The sequence below is a fragment of the Acomys minous genome (genome assembly GCF_964271855.1).
Source record: "Acomys minous genome assembly, chromosome: 6".
NCBI classification, from domain to species: domain Eukaryota; kingdom Metazoa; phylum Chordata; class Mammalia; order Rodentia; family Muridae; genus Acomys; species Acomys minous.
This window is the reverse complement of record NC_140487.1, coordinates 95,198,490-95,221,245: the sequence shown is the minus strand read 5'-3', so window position 1 is coordinate 95,221,245 and position 22,756 is coordinate 95,198,490. Positions and strand designations below refer to the sequence as shown.

General features: G+C 52.4%; 1 protein-coding gene across 2 annotated transcripts in view; it reads right to left on the bottom strand.

Annotated features, from left to right (window-relative positions):
* Positions 1-12,551, bottom strand: part of SLC6A9 (solute carrier family 6 member 9) — a 36,071-nt gene extending 23,520 nt beyond the window's left edge. The window contains exons 1-2 of one of the 2 annotated variants that reach the window (XM_084785992.1): positions 12,293-12,551; positions 3,511-3,612 (exon numbers count right to left, since the gene is read on the bottom strand). In XM_084785992.1, coding sequence (XP_084642118.1) covers positions 3,511-3,540 — 30 coding nt within the window. In that variant the 5' untranslated portion in view covers positions 3,541-3,612; positions 12,293-12,551. Of the gene's footprint in view, positions 1-3,510; positions 3,613-12,078; positions 12,098-12,292 lie in introns of those variants that run through there. The other variant, XM_084785993.1, reaches the window with a different exon arrangement.
* Positions 12,552-22,756: the final 10,205 nt, after the last annotated feature.

The following is a 22,756-nucleotide window of genomic DNA, read 5'->3' as shown; positions in this document are numbered from 1 at the left end:
TAAGAGAGTTCCTGCACGGGTCAAAGCCTATGCTAGGAAAGCAGGTAGTAAGTGCCACAGCCTGTGTCAGCAGGGTGCCCACTGAATGTTGACTACAATGCTGAAAGGAAATGCACTGTGATCCAGGCGTGTGCTGAAAAAGAACTCACTGTGTGCAGCGTCTGTGTTAGGAGAGTACCCACCGTATGCTTGGACCTGCGATAGCAAGGGTGCCTACTGTTTGCCAAGTCCAAGGCCCGAAGAATATATACTATACGCCAGACGTGCACTGGGAAAGCACCCACTGTGTGCTTCCCTGATTCTGTTAGAGGAATGCCTACTGCGTTCCATGTCTAATACTCAGAACTCTGTGTGTCAGCCCATGTGGTGTGAACTATTGTTGGGGTATGAGGTCTTGGCACTCGGTGAGTAACTTGTGTATGCTACATCCGGTTCAGGGAAAGGACCAGATGTGGCAAAATACCCACTGTGCACCTAGCACCGTGCTCCATGAGCGCCCACCGGGTGGCAGGCCCTGTGCTGAGAACACCCAACATGTGCTAAGTCTCTGCTAGCTAGGCATTGGCCACATGCTGAGACTTATACCCAACCCTGCCAGGCCCTTTACCAAGGGCGTGGTCAATGTGTGCCAAGCCCATACTAGTTGAACACTTGCTAGATGCCAAGGCCAGGCTTGGTGAGCCAGTACCCACTGTGCGCCAGGCCCTGTGTAGAGCCTGCAGATAGGAGGTATCGAAATCCTCATGCTAAACTTTAAAGGAACAGGTCAGGGTGGGGCAGCCTCGGGTGGCCCTGTGGCGCTTGCAGAGCCTTCTGGGAGTTAGAAGCCTCTGGCACCAAGCACCCTGGTGTCAGAATGACTCTGGAGGTTTCCCAGGGTCAGAGGCAACCAGCATGTTTTAAAGACATGGGAAGAATTAAGGTTCAGCGCATGGGTATGGACTGACTGAGGTGGCCAGCATGGAAACTTAGTGTGCGATGGTGGGGCTAACAGCGAGGTGGTGAGGGCCCTTGTGTTGCCTGTTTTAGGCTGTCCTCCTCCGGTTCCTGTCCTTGGAGACCTAGTCCTGCCCCCACACGCGTACAGAGGCTCCAGGTCTCCATGGAGGGACCGCCTCACCCACCCGCAGTAGCCCCGAGCGTCCCAGCTGCTCCCCTGCTTCGAGGCACTCTGGCCAGCTGGGTTCTCTTGCGGCCCTGTCCTAGGAGCCACTGAGCCGTGAGGAAGGCAGCTGAGCTGGCCTGGCAGAGACCATCTGGGCTGAAAGCAAGGGGTGGGGGGAGACACGTGCAGCAAGCATGTGGGCCCGGGCACGTGCTGGGAAGTGACTTGCTCCTCCATGGGACACTTGCTCCAGAGGCCAGGCAGAAGTATCAAGGATAACCCAAGAGTGTCTACTGACGGTGAAGACAGTGAAGAGACCTGAGTGGCCCAGGCTCTCACACTTAGACCCGGGACGAAGGCTGACAGAACCGAGGACTCCATAGAACGGTGCCAGCTGTCAACTCTACAGACAGGGCACAGACAGAGTGAAACTTCCACAGAGAACTAGACTGGTCCAAGGGCCATCGGCTTGCATGCACATCCCTCATCCCCCTCCATCGACCTCCCTGGGCATCCTGAGGAGGAGCCTGGAGGGAAGGAACTCCCTCAGCTCATCCCATTGGCCTTAGGAAAACACAGCACCCAGGAGGTGCTGACATAGCTCCCCTGTTAGAGAGGCAAAAGTGGGGTTGGCTGGGCAGGGGCCGACTGCCGGGTACACCTCCAAGGCTGTAACCTAGAGACAAACAGTGAGTGCAGGCAGCATCTGCTCCAAACAGACGCAAGAACAGAGTAGTCCAAGGTCATCAGCAGAACTGAATGGAGGCAGGAATAGCCGCGTCCACACGGGGTGCCCATGGGACAGATGCTGTGAGCCTCCAACACAGCAATGGGTAGAAGCCAAAGGGCAGAGAGCACTGAAGAAGGCACGCCTCGGCTATCTTTAGGCACAGCCCAGTGCTGGGAATGGGAGTCCCACGGCAGCCTTCCCTCCCACAGACAGACTGGCCTGGCTGGCCAGCAGAGGACAGGGTCCCGGAAGCTTAGCTGGGGCAGGGATTGTGGGACCTTGTGATTCATGCTTCTTTCTGTTCCGCCCACGTGCCCCCCCCCTTCTCTCTCCCCTGCCTGTCTAGCCTTTCCAGGGTCACACCAGAGAAAAGGACCGTGGCCACGGAACGTTCAAAGGGTTTCATGTGGCTCAGACTCTCCACGGTAGGAGGAAGCAGAGCTATACCCCATGTCCCACTCAGGCCGGCAATAATCTGAGAGACTTTTTAGAGGAAAGGTCAGGTCCTCTTTGGGCCTTAGGACAAAGTCCTCCCTAACGAAGTACGCAGGTAGGGTGATCTCCCTTCTCTGGAGGTCCTGAGGTCCCCGACTTCTGATTGGCTCAGGTATTTGTCCAACAGGAGGAGGGGGGTCACTCTAGAGCAGGCCTGAGGGGCTGGGCCAAGGGCTGGTGTCTGAAGGCTTTGAACAGAGCTAGAGAAAGGTTCTGAACCCTCTCTCAGTCTGAACCCTCTCTCAGAAATCTTTGGTGGAGAGACAGAATTCGTTCAGAGAGGTGGGCTCAGCACAGACCTCAAGGCAGTCCGCCTTTAACTGAATAAAGAAAGCGGTGGAAGTCAGGGGATGTGAGGGAGGGTATTGCTCAGGGAGGGGCTTGTCTTTTGTCACTGGCTTCCACCTCAACGAATGCCCCCACTCTGGCTTCTCCTCGGAAACAAGATTCCCAAGGGAAAACATAGCCTAGCGCTCGGGGATAGGATCTGCAGCCCACGCTGCCCCGTCCATCAGTGCGTCTTCCCTCCTTCCTCAAGAACTTGACCCATGGCCAAGCATGGCTGTGCATCTTTATCTGCTCAGACCCACTCGGAAAGAAGGGGTTCACAGGAGAGCAGGCATGGGGGCCTAGCTCTTTGCTTCTAGCATTTGGGAGGCAGAAGCAGGCGCTAAGGTCGAGAGCAGAGGAAGGGCTAAGGCTAGGGAAGTAGAGAAGAATCGAGTTCTCTGAGAAGCCAGGGGGAGGCATCTGTTACTTCCTGCAGTGAGAAGGCCACCGAGAAGTGGGGAAACCTGGACAGGGTCTGAGCATGCCCAGCATTGGGTGGGCGTGTGGTCTAATCACATGTGACCCACTGTCCCCTCAGCAAGACAACCCATGTCCACCTTAGAGCATCTCTTATAACCAGGATAGGATAGGTGCCCTCTGCTCCTTGGCAGACCTTCGCTGGGTCTGTGATAAAACCTGCCCAGTTACAGGCTTGGAGCCCAGTCGAACCTGCTGGGTAAGGGGCTGCCTGCCCAGGCCTGGGGCAGCACTGGCACTTGGGAGCCCTGGTAGCGCCAACTCAGGCCTTGTGGAACCTCTTAGGCCCCCGTGTCAAGACAGGCAGCTGGCAGGAGGGCCCCCTAGGAAAAGGAATTCCTCTTCCTTCCCAAAGTCTGGCCCCCGTACTCACCAGCATGCCTTTGGCACCTTTTCCTACCATGGTGGCGGTGGGTTGGGGGGATCTGGAGACCTGGACCACACTTGCACACTTTCAGACAACAGGCCTCAAGAGCTGTGGAGCAAACAGAAGGAGGTAAGGCTTTAGACCAGGCAGGCCCCCCTGGGCTCTCCAAAACAAGTAATATGAAGCGGGCTTGATGGCACACACTTTTAAACCCAGCATTTTAATCCCAGAGGCTGAGGCAAGCGGATCTCTGTGAGTTCAAGGGCAGCCTGATCTACAAAGTCCAGGACAGTCAAGGCTACACAGAGACACTCTGTCTCAAAAACTAAAATAAAATAAAGCTACTAGTACCCATGGACAGACACACAGAAAGGCAACTGCATGGCAGGGCCCCTGAAGACAATTCAGGCCCCAGCACCAGAGCATGGTGAGAACTCTGAAGAGAGAAGTCAGAGCCCACCGAGGCATCGCTTCTTAAGCCTTTCTGAAGATAGGGTGGGTTCACAGCGCAAGCCACTCCTGCCAGGAGGTAGGGAAGTAGGAAAGAAAAAACAAGGCGCCAATATCCTGAGTGGACTTCCCAGGTGAGAGATCCCGGTCCCCGGATGTCTCTTAGCACGGGAGCCTATGGGTATCTGTGAGAGGAGGCCACAGCAGGTACTGTAGCCTGAGCAGAGGTTGCCTTCCAACATAGCATCCTTACAGTATGGCACCCACACCACCAGCCAGAAAACCTCACGTCCCCCTCTCCGCACCCTCTGCCTCTGCCAGGCCATTCTTAATCTAGCTCCCTCAGGAATGACCCTGGGGTCCAGCCCCTTCAACCCTCCCCCTCCCCAGATCCCTTACTCTCCAGGCTTCCTGTCCCAATGGGCAAAGGTCTATTTTTGACTCTCCAGATGCCCAATCCTATAAAAGATAAAAAAGTGAACACAGAACTGGGACGGGGTCCAAGACCTTCATCATCTGTGTGAATGGCTGCAACCTTTTCCCAGGAGAGGGAGGGGTCAGCTTGGATCAGTGGGCCCTCCCCAGTCAGGCGACCACAATGCGCCCCTCCAACCTTAGTGCCACTCTGCTTGGGCTCCAGGGTGGCTGGGTTTGTTGCTGTGTCACTGGTCCACACAGGACACACCAGATGTGGTCACACCTCCTGCTTTCACAACACAGTCCTCCAGTCGTATCAAGTGAAATCCTGCAAATCCTTTCGGACTGGGCCTAAATGTCACATCCTCTCTGTAGCCCTCGGGGACTTGGGACTGCTTCCTTCACCCTTCTGGGCCTAGGTCCTAGCACAGTTAGCAAGTATAGGCTGGGATTGTACACGAAGCAGCTAAGAGCCGTGTAGTGGGCAGGTGAGGTGGACAGGAGGAAGGATAAAGCGGGAGGAGTGAGCCACAAGGCAAAGCTCACGCCGTCAACGCCAGATGTGGACAGAACAGGTCTCAGGAAGGATCAATCAGTAGAGCCTTGAAGAACTTGGTCACGGGAGGGGAAACCTGGGGCGAGGTGAGCCAGGTGGTCCAACTCGCACTGGGCCTGGTCCCAGGGATGACCTGGCTCTGCCGCTGATGATTTCCACTCCAAAGTCTATTCAGAATCACTCGTGTCACCAGCAGCCACCCATCAAGGGCCACCTCTCACCTACAGGAAGTCTCTGAAGTCTGGAGGAAAGGCGCCACTGTTTACTTATACGAATCAGCCCCTGATTCATAAGGTCCTTTGTCCTAGCCACTTGGTTTTCCCTACCAGGGGCAGGGACGAGGAGGGAAAGCCACCAGTCAGTAGCTGGGGCTGGATTCTGTCTCTCAAAAAGGCGTTCTATTAAAGAAGCCATGCTCATGGCTTTTGTCTCTTGGCGACAGTCACAAGAGGAATGTGGCCCTCAAGAGCCCGTCATACCTTTGTTCTCTTCAACCGCTGAACCCTTCAGTACTTCGACCTAACTTCCCTAAGTTGCCTCTTTTCTGTCAAGGACCAATAATGACAAAGATGACAGCAAATCATGGCAGTCCATACTATTAAGAGCCACCTCCCAGGCGGGAAGTCATGTCCTCTGGGCAGCTCAGGAAACTGAGAATATCCTCAGCCTGCACCCACACAGCATTCTCACCAGGCTACCCTGACGCTTCTCCTGAGGTTTGTAACTGGGGGGCGGGGGGTCTGACTCAGAGAGGCCAATGCCTAGCCCGGCAGGATTGAGTGAACTTTTACGGCAGACATGGCCAATCATACCCAGGCAGCCACTGGAGTACACAATGCCAACCGCAGATGCAGTCCCTGCCCTCAGGAGCTTGTGCACTAGAGCAAGGACAAGGCTGCTTAGTGCCTGCACCAGTAGAATGAGGGGGGTTGTGCGGCTTTGTAGTTTCTCCTTCCTCTACCATTTCTGGGGGATCATTGATTCAAAAGGAATCAATGGCGTACAAGGGGTACAGGTCAGTGATGGGGCTTGACTGGCGTGCTGGGGGTCCTGAGTTGGAGCCTTAGTAGTGGGGAGAAGAAACAATAAAGTACCCACCAAATGCCTACCGTACGTCAGGCCCTCATTGAGGTGCCAAAGACCTGAAATACCCAGGTCCAGACATATGCTCCAAGCCATACACTGAGCAACACTGACTAGCAGCGGGTCATGGTCACTGTAGGATCAAGTAAGGATTTTGGTTCTGGGACCTGAGAGCTCAAGGCAGGATTTGGCCCCAGGCACTCATTAGGTAAGATTCTGATCGGCATCAGACCCCTTCGAATCTGACTTTTCTCAATCTGGAGGCTGTGGCAGCTAATAACTCCTTTGTTAAGCCTGGGAGGAGTGCGGGGGGGGGGGGGGGGAACGTGTCTTTGCTTAATTTCTGTGTCTATTACAAGTTTTCATATTTTCCTCCCTCCCATCCACTAGTTTTCCGAAAACCCTAAAGCTTCAATCCCCTCCTAGGGTTTTACACAGCCAACAGGATCTGGCCTGAACTGCCGCTGCTTATCAGGCATTTTAAGGCTGGCTACAACTTCATCCGTCTGTTCCACAAATAGTCACTGCAGGTCTGCTCTGGGTAGACAGACCTGTGCTAGGCGTCGAGAACACAAAGGGCTCTCTGCCTTCCTGCATCCTAGATGACAGGGGTTGTTGGGGTTGGGGGTGGGGGACTCAAACCAAGTAATTACAGACAGATAAACAGTGTGCTGGAGAAAACTCTGTGTGTACTCTTACAGCAGGTGACAGTCTGGGAGGCTTCTCTGGGCAAAAGGACAATTGGCAGTGGGAAGGGAGGGAGGAAGAGGGCAGCGGTGACAGCAGAAAACAAAACCGGCGCTGTTCTGGTAGCTGAAGAGAAAGGCAAAGTGGTTAGATACCCAGGGAAGGGCCTCTGGGGTCTGGATGTCCATCTTAGCCCTATGCCATTGGTGGCTATTAAGGGCTTTTAAGCAGATCAACGGGGAGGAGACTGGATTGCTAGAAAGTACCGCACCTTGGGTGTGGCGGTGCTTGCCTACAGTCTCAGGTACTCAGGAAGCTAAGAAAGTACCATCTTCTGCACCTACAAGTAATGCGAGGAGAGCCGGGCGTGGTGGCTCGTGCCTTTAATCCCAGCACTCGGGAGGCAGGTGGATCTCTGTGAGTTTGAGGCCAGCCTGATCTACAAAGTGAGTGCAGGACAGCCAGGACTACTGGAGAAACCCTGTCTCGAGGTGGGGGGGGGGGGAGATTTAAAAAAAAAAAAAAGAGCACTGGCTGTGCCAGACAGCACTTTAATCCCAGCACTCAAGAGGTAGAGGCAGGCCGATCTCTGAGTTCAAGTCCAGCCTGGTCCACAGACCCAAGTTCCAGGACAGCCAAGGCTGACACAGAGAAACCCTGTCTCGAAAAACCAACCAACCAACAACAAAACAAAATTAAAAAAAGAGCACTGATTGCTCTTTCAAAGGACCCGAGTTCAATTCCCAATTCTGGGTAACTCCAGTTCCAGGGATCTGGTGTCTTCTCATCTCCTCGGGCACTGTACACACGTGGCGCGCACACGTAAAATTAAATATTAAAGAGAGAATACGAGCCATTCCAGATAACATGTAGAGAAAACACTGAGGCAACCGTGGAAGAGAAATCACCAGCTAGGAAGGAGATGAGCAAGGGCAGGAGGAAAGGGCTTGGACCATGGAGCTGGTGATGGCGCAAGGAAGGGGGCACCAACAAGAGAGAAACAGTAACAACACAGAACTGGGTGATGCACTGGTGATGCACTGATGCGGTGAGAGGAAAGGAAGGGCCTCCGCTACTTCCTAGCGCTGCAATGAGAGGAAGCTGGTAGCAGTCCCAGGGACAGGAGCTGGTGAGGCTGCGGGTTTGGAGCTGGGAGAGGAGGTCTGAAGGGGGCAGACTGACTCTGGGCTGTTTGTGAGCCTCCAAGGCTGATGCTGGGAGGGTCACAGAGCCCTTTGGTACTTGTGACTTTCCTGTCCCTCAGACGTGATTGCCAAATAGGCTTTTTGTTTTTTTCTTAAAGAGGGAAGGGTTTGTTTTTTGGGTATGGTTTCAGAGGCTGTAGTTGGTGATCTACTGGCTCCCTCATTAAGGTGCCTGGCCATTGCTGAAGCTCCTGATGGCACAGTGACCAGGAAGCAGCCAGGTGGACCAATTTAAAACATGTGTTTATGTTTATTCTTAACTATGTGTGTGAGCATATGTGTGTGAGTACGAGGAAGGAGTCAGTCCCCCTGCAGCTGGAGTTCTGGGTGGTTCTGAGCCCACACCACGGTTGCTGGAAACCTTTGAGTCCTCTGCAAGAGCACTATGCAGTTTGTTTGCTTTAAGATTTACTTTGTCGATCCTATTGAGACTCTAGATGAGGAAAATATAGAGAATAGGCAAGTAGGGGGACCCAGAGGGTCCTAGAAACCTACAAGAAGAACATTATGATGGCTAGATCTGAGCCCAGGGATTCTGCTTGATCTAAGGCACCAACCATGGACAAAACGGGCAGTCATCATCAAACCCCTACCCAGATCTAGCCAAGGGACAGAACATTCTCCACAGCTAAGTGGAGACTGGGGACTGACTTTCACAGGATCTCTGGTGCCCCATATTTGGCCATGTCCCTTTGTGGGGGAGGCCCAATGGCACTCGGAGGAAGGATAGCGGACTACCAAGAAAAGACTTGATACCCTAGCACCATATTCAGGGGGAGGAGGTCCCCCACAGCCACAGTCATAGGGAAGGGGGATTGGGGTGAAAGTGGGAGGGAGGGAGGAATGGGAGGATGCATGGGATGGGATAAAAAATGAGATGTAATAGGAACTATTTTTAATTTTCAATAAAAATGTGAAAGAAAAAAAAAGAAATAACATAAAAAAAAAAAGAAATTCTACAGAATTTAAAAATAAAATTATCACATGATCCTGTAATATTAATTCTAGTAGTTAACTTTGGGACTGTTGAGATAAACTAAAGCCCACTTTCCCATGTTGTTTTAAATTAAAATTTACTACTATAAATTTAAAAAAAAAAAAAGATTTACTTTGTCGAGGCCAGCCTGGTCTACAAAGAGAGTTCCAGGACAGCTAGGGCTATTACACAGAGAAAACTGTCTCAAAAAACAAAAACAACAACAACAAAAAAGATTTATTTTGGAGACTAGAGAGAGGGTTCAATTCCTAGCCCCACATGGCAACTCACAACTGTCTTTAACTCCAATTTCAGGTGATCTGACATCCTTACACAGACATACATGCAGGCAAAACACCAGAGCTCATGAAAAATAAATAAATTTTTTATAAGTTTTTTTTTCACCCTTATGGTGGCAGCTCATGCCTTTAATCCCAGCATTCCAGAGGCAGAGGTAGGAGGATCTCTGTGAGAACAGGGCTAACCTGGTCTACAGAGCAATTTCGAGGACAGCCAAGGCTATGTAGAGAGACCCTATCTTTAAAAACCTAAAATAAATAACAAAAATATTTATTTTTACTTTTTGCTGTTGTTTTTTCCTATTTCTTCCCCACCTCCACCTTTTTTGGGGGCTTTTTATAGACAGGGTTTCTCTGTGTAGCCTCAGCTGTCCTAGGCTCAATTTGTAGACCAGGCTGCCCTCTAACTCACAGCGATTTGCCTGCCTCAGCCTCCCTGAGTGCTGGGATTAAAGGCATGCACCAACACTCCTGGCTCTAATTTTTTTGTTTTGTTTTTGAGGTGATAGTTTCTCTGTGTAGCCTTGGCTGTCCTGGAACTCGCTCTGTAGACCAGGCTAGCTTCAAACTCGCAGAGATGCCCCTGCCTCTGCCTCCCTGAGTGCTAAGATTAAAGGTGTGTGTCACCACAGCCCAGCTTATTTTAAACTTTTACTTATATGTGTGTGTGTGTGAATTCATGCATACAGTGGTGGAACAGAGGTAGGGTGGGGGCCTGTGGAGGACACCACATTTCCCTGGAGGTTTCCCTGGAGCTGGAGTAAAGAGTGATTGTGAGCATCCTGCCATGGAACCCGGAGCAAGGCTCTGGTCTTCCGGAAGAGCACCCAGTGTTCTTAGTGGTCTCTCCAGTCCCAGATGCATCCTTGACCACTGAGCCATCTTTTCAGCCCCTGGGTAGACCAGTTCTAGGCGTCTGTCTGAACCAAGTCCTCACGAAGGCAACAGGTCTCCCTGACTTCACAGGCCCTAGTCGGTGCATGGAAATAGTGTCAGGACAGTGCCGGGGCACAGTGTATCCTGCTTGGGGCCCCAAGCCAGCTAGTTGCTGCATTCTGCCCAACATGGGACTCCCTTCAGCCTTCTCAGCTTCCGCTTCCTGCCACCCTGCCTTTGCTCAGGCAATAGTTCCCCCCAGGAAGGGTCTCTGGTCACCTGCAAATAGCCTACCCACTTCAACACCAGGCCCCACACCGTTATCTTCACGAAGCCTTCCAGTGCCTGCTGCCAACCTTCCCACGGTACCCTTCGTGAATGCAGTGTCCTGCTTAGCATGCTGGTCACAAGTACAGCACGCTTGCTTCTGTCCAAGAGGGTCCCCTCCTCTAGGCTGGAGAGCTCTGCGGGGGCAGAGGTATGATTCTTCTGTGTCCTGAGAGCTACACTACTGTGGTTCAGTAAGGAGAGTAAGGAGGTGGTTTTCTCTGAGGTCTTTGGAAACTCTTGGGCGCGCTTCTCAGTGCTCTGCCCCAGTCCCTCGAGTCAATCCTATCGCCCCCTTCTCTCTAATCTTTTTTTTTTTTTTTGCTTCTCCCTTTGGGGATGCCTCTAACCTCTCAGGTGCTCTGTTTGCCCATTCTTTGGCCGTTATCCTTTATTTTCTAACAGCCATAGCCTCAGACTTGCTTCAGTTAAGCAACTGACACCAAACCCTGGAGGAACACACCTTTAACTCCAGCACTTGGGAGAAAGCGGTGGGCAGATCTCTGAGTTCAAGGCCAGCCTGGTCAACAAAGCAAGTTTCAGCATAGCCAGGGCCACAGAGAGAAACTCTACCTCAAAACAAAGCAAAAAGAAAAGAAAAAGAAAAAGAACAAAATTTGTGGGGGAGCTGTCAGAGCGCTGGGTGGGTACGTGGCTCCTTTAAGAGTGATTTGCGAGGGGCGTGGCCTGTGGAAAGCAGGCCCAAGAGGGGGTGCGGCCCCTTTAAGTAGCTGCACCGCCGGGACTAGAAGGCCCTGGACGGGCGGGCAGTGTGGGGCGCGGTCACTTTTGGGGCCGCAGCACCACACGGAGCACCCGCTTACTCGAAATGAGACCGATCCGCTTTAATCAGCGTGCAAGGTGTGTTGGGGGGCGGGCGTTACATCAGCTACCACGTGTGCGCCTCTCAGCTGGCGTGGAGGATGCTACCCCGCCCCCCGCGGTGGAAAAGTACCGGGGTGCCGAGCGCCCCGCCCCCTTGCCCCGCCCCCGCCAGTCCTCGGCCCCTCCCGGGTCTGCGGGAGAGCCCCCTCCCGGCTCGCCGGCCTAAGCTCCGGCCCGTGCGTGGCTGCCGGCTGCGGGGGCGCAGGCTGGGAGCGGGCACCCGGGAGCTGCGAGAACCCAGGCCTCACCTGTGGCCTCCCGCACTCGCCCCAGGCGCGCCCAGAAGGAAAGCTAGAGTGAAGGCTCGAGTGGCAGGGCGCGGATTTCCCCCCCCCCAGAATGGCAGACCCCCCAAAACCACTCCCCGCCCGCAGTCTCTTCCCAACGCCGCAGCCACGTTAGCCACGGACAAAAGGGAACCGGCGGGCGCTGGGGTTCTTCCTCGCCGCTTCCCAGGAACCACGGGCGCGCGGGAACCGGCACCGGGCGAGCAAGAGTGGGCGGGCAGATTAGGAAGGCCGCCGGCTGGGGCGACCAGATAGGTAGCCGGGACGGCAGGGAGAGGAGGTGGGGCGAGAAGCTGCAAGCCGGGCGCAGACCCCGCCGCCAGCTCCCGGCCGCCGCAGACCCACTGGCGCCCCAGACGGACTGTAGACATTCTTCGGTTCCGGTACTGCGCGCACAGTCCCGCACCAGCCGCCCCCGACCAAACCGGCGTCGGCACGCAGCGCCCCCCCATTCCGAAATCACCCCCCCTTCCCGCCTGCTTTAGCTCCTTGGTGACAGCGATGACAAACAGACTCGCGCACCTACCCCGACCTTCTCCGCGAGAGAGACATCCCGGTGCAAGCACTCAACACTCCTAGCCACAGATGCCCGCAAGCAGACGCTATCGCATCCACGCACCGCACACACATCCAAACGCTGGTCCTGGGGCTCAGCCTCCCAGAGTCACAGAAACGCCCAGAACCACGACAGGACAGACCGAGGCGCGGGCCGCAAAGCCCCCTTCCCCCAGCTCTCTTACCATACTGCAGCCCCCGGCCCAGGCGTGCTGGGTCCGCACCGCGGTGCGCCCAGGTGGCTTTCTTAAAGGGAAAGTTGCATCAGCCTCCCGAGGCTCTCTGCAGCCGCCAGTCCTCCCGCCCCGCCGCGTTGCTTGCCGCTCCTCCAGAGCTTGTTGTGTTTTGGTTTCGGGGAGGCGGGGGCTAAGAGTTTGGTGAAAGTTTGGAGAGTGGAGAAGGCTTGAGAAACCTAGCCAAGTCCCTCCCCTCCCAGAGCGGCTCCCCTGGCTGCCCTCCCCCGCCCTTGGTCCCATCTCCTCCCGCGTGCGGACTACTCAGGCTCCTCCTACTAGGGAATAAAATTACAAGTGGCTCTAGTTTTCAGTTGATTGATCCTCACGAACGCCTGGGAGTGGGGCTCGACATAGGAGTTCCCTTCTCCCTTGTCTCCCAGCCCTTCAGTTGGGACCCTTGGAGGAAGCAGATGTCCTCTCCTTCGCGTTAGGCTTGGAATAAAGCCAAAAGGCCGGGGGCGCTTTGCGGGGCTGGAGCTGCAGTTAGCCCGCCAGGCCCCTGGCCTTCTGCGCCTGCGTTCCCCCTAGAGAGAAGTCAAGAGCAAATTCCGTTCCCTTTGGAGTAGCGCCGCTGGAGACTGTGGGCACAGCTGAGTGAGGCCTGAGACCCATTCCTTGGAATTGCAAGGCTTGGGCGCCTTCACCAGGAATTCTCCAACGCTGATTTGATCAGCCCTACCTGGGTGGTAATGCTACCGAGGGCTCCTCAGGTGGGGCAGACAGAACCTGGACTGCAGTCTCTAAGAATTTTCAGGTGCTTCGCTCAGCCTCAGTTTCCCCCTCTGTTTAGGTCGAGCTAAACAAACGCGTACCCACGTGAATCGCATTGCTCCAGACTGGCAGCGCGGCCTGGCCGCTGGCACAGGCTTCCCACGTTTGCTTACCTTGAGCCACCCTTCCATCAAAGCAGCTAGTCCTGACAGCCCTAGGGACTGTTGGTTCAGCTTGTGCTCAGCGAAAGGCCCCGGTCTGGAGACACAAGCTCCGGGTTTCCTGCCACCCTCTACCCTGAGTTCTCATCCTCGTCCAGCCGGGAAGCTTGCTTGTTTATCTATCGATAGTCAGCCTCCAAAAAGCAGGTGCATCCATGCCTAAATCATACAAGACCAACTGGTGTGAGAAGACTCCTTATTAATTTATAATCGCCGAAAGAGACACCAGGTGTCCAGCTAGCCAGCACGCTCTCTCTCTTCAGCTGGCCTCTCTGCCAGGACTAGCTATCATGGAACTCAAAATCTGTTTATACTGGAATTTCCATCAGATCTTAGGAAGACACTTAATGTCCCTTTTGAGTGTGCCTCTGAACACAGCAGAGCAATGCGGTTCACGTGGGTATAGAGCCTGTTTGGGATTTATAATCTACGGAACTAAGCCGGGCGTAGTGGCACACGCCTTTAATCCCAGCACTCGGGAGGCAGAGGCAGGCGGATCGCCGTGAGTTCGAGGCCAGCCTGGTCTACAAAATGAGTCCAGGATGGCCAAGGCTACACAGAGAAACCCTGTCTCGAAAAACCAAAAAAAATAATAATAATAATAATCTACGGAACTAGTTACAGGCGCTTTGTATAGAGTAGAGGGGGAACACACGGAGAGCTCTACCTAAGCTATCTGTTGCGTCTGTGACCTTTGACTATGCTTGTGCAGAAGCTTCTGGAAGGGTAACTGTGTGTCCTGCAGCAGGCTGTGTAGTTGCGTGTGTGCATGCTCGAGTCCTGGGATCTGGGCAGATGATATCCAAGCACTTTTCATCTTTCCTACCAGGAGTTAGCTTCCTCTACAAATTGTTTATGGTCTCTCCTATCCTGCGTCATCACTGTATTAGCCAAAAGGGCTCTTTCCCAGGACAGATGGATTGGAGGCTGTTGGGAGAAGCCACCAGGTAGAGGGAGGGTTAGGGTTGAGAGAGAGGCCTCTGTTCTCCTTATAAGGGTGAGAAGAACCTAAAAGGCATTAAAAGCGGTCCAAGAAAATGTCTAAATTTTTATTTTTCTTTCTTTTTTTTTTTCTTTCTTCTTTTTCTTTTTTTCCTTTAGACAGAGTCTCACTACGTAGCTCTGGCTGACCTAGAACTCACTATGTAGACCAGCCTGGCCTTGAACTCAGTGATCCACCTGCCTCTGCCTCCCCAGTGCTGAGAATAAAGGCTTTCACCACTATGCCCAGCTTTGTGTGTGTTTTTGTTTTTGTTTTGAGACTGTGACCACTATGTACGCAGCTCTGGCTGGCATGGAATTTGCTATGTATCCCTGGCCAGCCTTGAACATCTGACAGCCCTCTTTTTAGTTTGTTTGGTCTTTTCTTTTGTGTTGTTATTGTTGTTGTTGTTGTTGTTTTATCTTTGTTTTTCGTGACAGGGTCTCTCTGTGTCGCCTTGGCTGTCCTGGACTCACTTTGTAGACCAGGCTGGCCTCGAACTCACAGCGATCCGCCTGCCTCTGCCTCCGGAGTGCTGGGGTTGAAGGCGTGCGCCACCATGCCCGACTGCCCACAGTCCTCTTGCTTCTGCCTCTACCTCTCTTGTTAATGCCCAGTGACAGCAGCTCTCTTACCTACTTTAAGAAACCCACTTGACAGGGACCTGATGGAGAAATCCTGAGAGTTAGACCCCCAGGGTCCATGCCAGCCCAGGGCTGAGACCTAGGGGAGGTCTGAGGAAGAGGAAGGTGTGCAGAATTAGTGCTACCAGCGTCTGGGATTTGAGAAGCAACCTAGGGTTTAAGCTCACCACTGTCTGAGGGAGAAGATTATCTTGAGGGGCATTTGGAGAAATTGGGGATGTGGACTGTGAAGTTTTTGCTTGGTTAACAGTGACACAGCAAAAAGTATATGTGTGTACAAAGATTAACGGATGTGTGTGTGTGTGCTACCCACCTGATTCATAGAAATCTTCGGGGGGGGGGTTCTTAAAGAGAGGCTAGAGAGAGACTCCATGGTGAAAAGCTGTCTCTGGGAGACAGGAACTGGCGCATCTGTTTTTTTCCCCAATCAGAATGAGGTCTCAAGGGAGACAGGTCCGGGCCTAGCCCAGGTCAGAACTAGGAGGGCCTTCATGCCTGGCGGGAAGGTCCCCGCCCTGGGCAGCTGGCCCACAGGAAGAAAAGACATGGCCAGCCAGCGGGGAGAGGAGGGTGGTCAGCTCTGATAGGCAGGAGGAAGGATGGGGGTCAGATCACAGTGGCCTGCTACCTGAGGACAGGACAGCAAGTGGGCAGGCAGTGCCGGGCCACACCCACTGCAGGCCTAGGCGTGTCTCTGGAACCTCCAGTTACAGAGTTATTTCCTGGGAGGGCTAGGCCCAGCGTCAGATCCCCCAGTGCTGGCTGGGCGCCTGTCTGTTGTCACCAACAAACCAGGCAGGGTAAGTCCTATGTATCAGGGGACTTAGCCAGAGTCAGCATAGGTACAGGAGGCAGGACACCAGACTTGAGGCGTTTTTTGAGAGGCACCTTGATGCTGAGCACCCTGCTGAGAAATTGGGGGTGGGGTGGGCTTTCCTTTAAATTTGAATGCAGCTTGATCAGTTGCCTCTACCTCCTTAGAGTCCCTGCCTCAGGGGCTAGGAAGCAGTGCTGGACGGATCCTGCCTTACCCTTGCTCTCAGTTTCATCCTTTCTTGAACTCAAAACCCAACCGTCATTACGTCACTCCCCCGGCCGCCCCACCCCCACCCCTTGCCCTGGCCCAAGGTGGAACAGCTGCTTAAATCCATGAGGTTCTTTGGAGCCCCGGGTGCTTCTTGGGTCATCTTATACCACCCTCACTCTTCCCAGTTTAAGTCAATCCAGGCTAGACCTCAGCTGCCACAAGTGAAATCAGACAGACAGGAGGTGTTGATTTTGGCCCGGTCCAGGTAGCCCTTGAAATCTCCAGAGCAGTCTATGCCAGATTCTTTTCTTTTGGGGGAGGGAGGGGTTTGAGACAGGATTTCTCTGTGTAGCCTTGGCTGTCCTGGACTCACTTTGTAGACCAGGCTGGCCTCGAACTCACAGCGATCCACCTGCCTCTGCCTCCCGAGAGCTGGGATTACAGCTGTGTGCCACCACGCCCAGCTTATGCCCAGATTCTTTTAAGAGTGTTTGACAGTGCCAAGGAAGCCAGAATTGCCAACACTGTTGAGGACTCACACCGTGGTCACGATGCTGAACTAACTACACCTCCGAATGTTCCTACTACGCGACTTGCAGAGCGCCATTGTCTTGGTTCTCTAGAGAAAAGAAGGGAGGGGTGGCTCTGTGAGCTGAGGCGTGGCCGTGAGGCAGAGGCAAGCGGATCGCTATGAGTTCAAGGCCAGCCTGGTCTACAAAGCGAGTCCAGGTCAGCCAAGGCTACACAGAGAAATCCTGTCTTGAAAAACCAAACCAAACCAAAAATCAAACAAATAGACTCTGTCTCGGAAACAAAACAAAACAAATATTTCTGAGCATCTACTGTGTGCTGGGAACTATGACGCTCTCCAGGAATATGGCCCCGAGGAAAAAAGTACTTCCACCTCCACACATGGGGTGTTTGGGGTGTCTCTTTGTTGGAGTGTCTGTCGGTGTGTAGTTTAGAATGTGGCCCCCTGGAGAATGAGAGGCTGTTGGCATGTGATGGTAAACATGTTGTGTCATCAGGAGGGATGTCTACACGTTAGTACGACCGTTAGTCTACGGTGCTGGGACCGTCTGACTGGCCGCTCCAGCGATCCCTCCTTCCTTGGTGCTGTTCACAGGGATGGGATGGAAGGTCCCCTCAGGCTCCCAAATATTGAGTCTCCTTGTGAGGAGGAGGACAGGGCTGGCTCCGGACACCCGGTCCTTCCATGTGACGGGATACATTCTTCCCACTGTCCCAGTTCCCAAAGAGTCCAGAGCCTCTATGGATTGGGAGGACAGGAAGAGGAGGGGCCATATGTAAAGGCAGCCAACACCAAAATAGCTCTGTACCCTGGGGGAGGATCCTGTGACCCCACCCCTGCTCCCAGTCTAGCTGCTGACCTGGTGCCGGGGAGCAGGGAGCGGGGAGCATTTCTTGCTGTGTAACTCTCTTGGATTTGAATGAAGGACAGAGCTTCGCTACAAGTGATGACATCACAAGGGATGACCCAAAGAGAACCCTTGAGGGCTGGGGACACTGTGGCCTGTTGTGTAGGTGGGTGGGGTTCCTGCGGCTGGCAGCTCCCTACAAGTCCGAGCAGCTGGGAAGGCAGGGCTGGATAAGAGACCTGTGGGGTGCAGGGGACCATGTCTTATCTGTTCCCTACACATGTCTGATAAGGCTCTTACCAGGGCCTGGCCCCAGGGAGCAGGTGTGGAGCTGGCTGGAAGAGGGGCAAGGCCAGCTGGGGCTGGCTCAGTACCAGGGGAGACAGCTGGGGCCGGGAAGTCCTAGTACAACCCAGGAAAGGGAAATAAGAATCCTATGTCCCCCCCGCCCCCCCAAAAAAGAATCCTATGTCCCAGCTATGGCACCCTAGGTCCTTACTGCTGTCTGAGAAACTTGGAACCCATGTTCCTGAGGCTTCCTCTGTGCTAGGAGCAATGACTGAAGCCTGGAGATGTGGGACATGAAAGGATTTGCCCAGTAGGAGAAAGGAGCCAGCCTTCTGTACGTATGGGAACTGTGCGTGCTCCCTCACACGTCAGCATCTTCCCCAGGAGTATGTCCTACATGGCCAGAAACGTACAGGGACCCTAGCTGGGGTCACCAGAACCTCCCAGCCTCAATGCACCTAACCGCCGCCTCCCTGGTCTGTACACACACCCCAAACTCCAGGAACCCCAGCCTCCCTGGAACATTTGTTTCCAAGAAATTCCACTTGGAGCCCTGGTGCCCTCTGGTGACAAAAGCCACACATGGCAATTGTTAGTGTGATGCCTCAGGTCACAGTGGGTCAGACAGTATGCTATCATTTGCCTGGTTATTTCATGTCCTCTTCACGTCAAATTTGTAAGGTAAGAAAAAAAAATCTCCATTTCCTAGAACCAAGGACACGTAGGACAAATAATTATACTATTAATCAGTGGTAAAGATTGAACTGGAGCCCAGGCTGGCATGTCTCCAAAGTCTATGCTATCACAAGTGTGCACAGACTACTTGAGAGAGAGAGAGAGAGAGAGAGAGAGAGAGAGAGAGAGAGAGAGAGAGCGCGCGTGTGTGCACGTGTGCCTACATGGACACTCCAGGCAGTAGATGTTTAACATATGAGCCACACTGGTTGTCTGAGTGTCATGAATGAGTCTCCCGCCACTGAGGCTCTCTAGCTGTGCCTATGAAACAGTGACAATGGGTTTGGGCGCTGAGGTTTGCTGTTGGCTGATGGGACTTTTTCTATGGCTTTTTATGTGGTTGCGTGGCTGTAACATACACCTGGTTCAGCTTGTTACTTAACACTGTGTGAGAGTAGCCGTGGCAGTGTGTGTGTGTGTGTGTGTGCACGTGCGTGCGTGTGTGTGTGTGTGTGTGTGTGTGTGTGTGTGTCTGTGTGTGTTGAGAGACAGACAGACAGGCAGACAGGTGGATAGGTGGACAGACAGACAAAGAACATGACCGTGTGACTTGTGGTGGACATTCAGTAGCTAGTGGGATCGAGAGAGGAGAGAAGGTGACAGAGGGCCCTGAGTTCCCAGCACCACTTGGCTTTTCCGTCCCAGGACTGAGTCCGCTCACCATGACAAACATGATGGATGGCTTCACGTGTCTGACACACTCCCCTGGGGCTGAATTCCCGTTCTCTCCTCCCCCCTGCTTTTATTTTTTTGAGGAAATAAAGCAAACAGTACCACAGATGGAGTTGGTCTTCATTTTTTTTTTCCTCATGAGACATTTGTGAAAACATTTTACATGCTTTGGAATGGTAGCTTTTTTTTTTTTTTTGGTTTTTCAAGACAGGGTTTCTCTATGTAGCCTTGACTATCCTGGACTTGCTTTGTCGTGGTGTGGGCCTTTAATCCTAGTACTGGGAGGCAGAGGCAGGCCAATCTCTGTTTGTTCAAGGCTAGCCTGGTCTACAAAGCAAGTCCAGGACAGCCAAGACTACACAGAGAAAAAGAAAAACCCTGTTTTGAAAAAATCAAACCAAACTGAGGCAAAAAAGTATACAGGCTATTGATTGTTTTTTTCTTTCCCGAGACAGAGTTTCTCTGTGCAGCCTTCACTGTCCTGGACTCACTTTGTAGACCAGGCTGGCCTCGAACTCACAGAGATCCGCCTGCCTCGGCCTCCCGAGTGCTGGGATTAAAGGTGTGCGCCACCATGCCCAGCCTAATTCCTGTACTTCTTTAATTTGAACAATTCTTGAGAAGTTCACTAATACTTGTAAGCACAAAAACCCTTTCAGGGTATCCACAGGCAAAAACTATTTGCTAACAATAGTTAAATCAGTATCTGTCTCTTAACAGTTGCTGATGTTTTCACTTAGGACACAAGAGTGACAGAGAGTAAAAAAGTGCTGGCACGTAAGCAGGATTACAGCACTTGGCAACTGACTGGGAGGCTTGGGATTTCTCTCTGCCACTATGCATTGAATTGTTTTTTTCTTTTCTTTTAAAGGAAGGGAAGGGAGGGTTAGGTTTGTTTGGAGATGTCCTGAGTTTTTTATGTGTATGAATGTTTTTTTTTCCTGTGTGTCTGTGCCTGGTGACTGCAGCAGTCCATAGAGGACTTCGGATCCCTGGAACTGTAGTTACAGGTGGTTGGAAGCCACCATGCTAGTACTGGGAATCGAGCCTGGGTCCTCTACAAGAACAAAATATATTCTTAACCTCTGAGCGATCTCTTCAGCCCCAACTAACTTGCTTTGTGAGCCAAGATCCTAGTCATCTCTCAGCCTCCCAAGTGCTGGGAGAACAGGCATCCAGGTGCTGGGAGCACAGGTGTCCAGGTGCTTGGAAGTACAGGCATCCAGGTGCTGGGAGAACAGGCATCCAGGTGCTGGGAGCACAGGTGTCCAGGTGCTTGGAAGTACAGGCATCCAGGTGCTGGGAGAACAGGTGTCCAGGTGCTGGGAGTACAGGCGTCCAGGTGCTGGGAATTCAGGCATCCAGGTCCTTGGAGTTCAGGCATCCAGGTGCTGGGAGTACAGGCGTCCAGGTGCTGGGAGTTCAGGCATCCAGGTCCTTGGAGTTCAGGCATCCAGGTGCTTGGAGTACAGGCATCCAGGTGCTGGGAGAACAGGTGTCCAGGTGCTGGGAGAACAGGTGTCCAGGTGCTGGGAGTACAGGCATCCAGGTGCTGGGAGTACAGGCATCCAGGTGCTGGGAGAACAGGCGTCCAGGTGCTGGGAGAACAGGTGTCCAGGTGCTGGGAGTACAGGTGTGTGCCTCCACACCCCACTCAATGATTTTTTTTGTTTTGTTTTTCGAGGCAGGGTTTCTCTGTGTAGCCTTGGCTGTCCTGGACTCACTTCGTAGACCAGGCTGGCCTCGAACTCACAGTGATCCACCTGCCTCTGCCTCCCGAGTGCTGGGATTAAAGGCGTGCGCCACCACCGCCCGGCTCAATGATTGACTTTGAGTCCGGGCCTCTTTAATACTGCGTATAAGATGGGAAGTATGCCTTATTTACCAGAATCCTGGGCTGCTGGTCCACAGTGAAAGCAGAGTGCCCACCTAGCAGAGTCGGGATCACTATGAAGGGATGCAGATTGTGAGATAGGCTCAGCGCCTGCGGTGGCTGGAAGCTCATGAGCTGGATTTTCCCAGCATGATGAGCTGTAATTCTCAGACTGGAGCATTTGTCATACCTTTCCTCTAAAATGAACAAAATGAGTGTGTCAGTTCAAGGAATAAAGTATTAGTGTTTGTTGCCAACGGTGAAATTAGAGCTTCCACATGAAAATTAAAAATTGGTAAAAGTGTTATCTGCTGCCAGGAACTTGAAGCTTCCCAGGGCTGATCAGACTGGTGGTAACGTTCTGACTGTGCCTGTCTGCTGAGTTTTTGATATTGTATAGTGAGATATGTCAACATTTAGAAGTTCTACAAGCCAGGCATGGTGACTCGTGCCTCTAATTCTAACATGTGAGAGGTTGAGACAGGAGGATTTCCATGAGTTCTATTCACTCCTGAGTATGGCCAGCCTGGGTTACACTAAGAGACTCTGCCTTGAAAAAAAGAGAAAAATGAGCATGAGGGTACATGACTGTAACCCCAACATGTGGGAGGTGAGGGCAGGGAGATTAGGGGTTCAGAGTATCCTCAACCTCAGTGAGTTTCAGACCAACCTGAGCTACATGAGACATTTTGTGTGTGTGTGTGTGTGTGTGTGTGTGTGTGTGTGTGTGTGTGTAGAGAGAGAGAGAGAGATTGGTCAAGCAGTGTTTCTCTAATGATTAAATGCCTGTTACAAAATCATGCTTGTGTAAAAGAACTGTTCAAGGGGCTGGAGAAATTGCTCAGTGGTTAGAGCACTGACTGCTCTTCTAGAGGACCATGGTTCAATTCCCAGCACCTACATGGCAGCTCACAACTGTCTGTAACTCCAGTTCCAGGGGATCTGACATCCTCCTACCTATAAAATAAAAGTAAATAAATAAATAATAACTATTATTATTATTATTATTATTATTATTATTATTATTATTATTATTTGCTTTTTTGAGCAGGGTTTCTCTGTGTAGCCTTGGATGTCCTGGACTCACTTTGTAGACCAGGTTGGCCTCGAACTCACAGCGATCCACCAGCCTCTGCCTCCTGAGTGCTGGGATTAAAGGTGTGCACCACTATGCCCACAAAAAAAAAAAAAAAAAGCTCTGTTTTTAAAAAGAGCTTTCAAAGACAGATTAACGGATACTTTTCTGGAGACAGAGTCTTTCCTCTTATCCATTCTGACCTCGAGCTCATGATTCTCACGAAACGAGAACAGACCAATGAGTGTAATAAAACATGAAAAATTTCTCTGCAATTTATCTTTAGGAAACTACTATCTCCAGCTTTCCTGAAACATCAGGATGATCCCCAATTAGCTGAAAAGATTATTTGGTGCTTGTCATGTAGTGATTTCCTATAAGATAAATCATTGTGGTGGAAATCCCAAAGGGGCAGTCTTGGTAACCAGTCCATGAGGGGCATCCTAGTGAGGGTCTCTCCCTCCGTGTGGCAATGGCATTCCTGCTTGGTGAGTGAATATAGAGATTAAAAAAAAAAAATTTAGACCAGGCGTGGTGGCGCACACCTTTAATCCCAGCACTTGGAAGACAGGGTTTCTCTGTGTAGCCCTGACTGTCCTGGACTTGCTTTGTAGACCAGGCTGGCCTCAAAACTCAGAGATCCACCTGCCTCTGCCTCTGGAGTGCTGGTGTTAAGGGCGTGCGCCACCACTGCCCGGTGAGTTGAAAAAGACTTTAAAAACAGCAGTTAAAAGGAGCCTCCTAGGACATCCCACTGGGACTCCTAGAAATATAGGAGACTTAGAAATATAGGAGATTGGGAAATA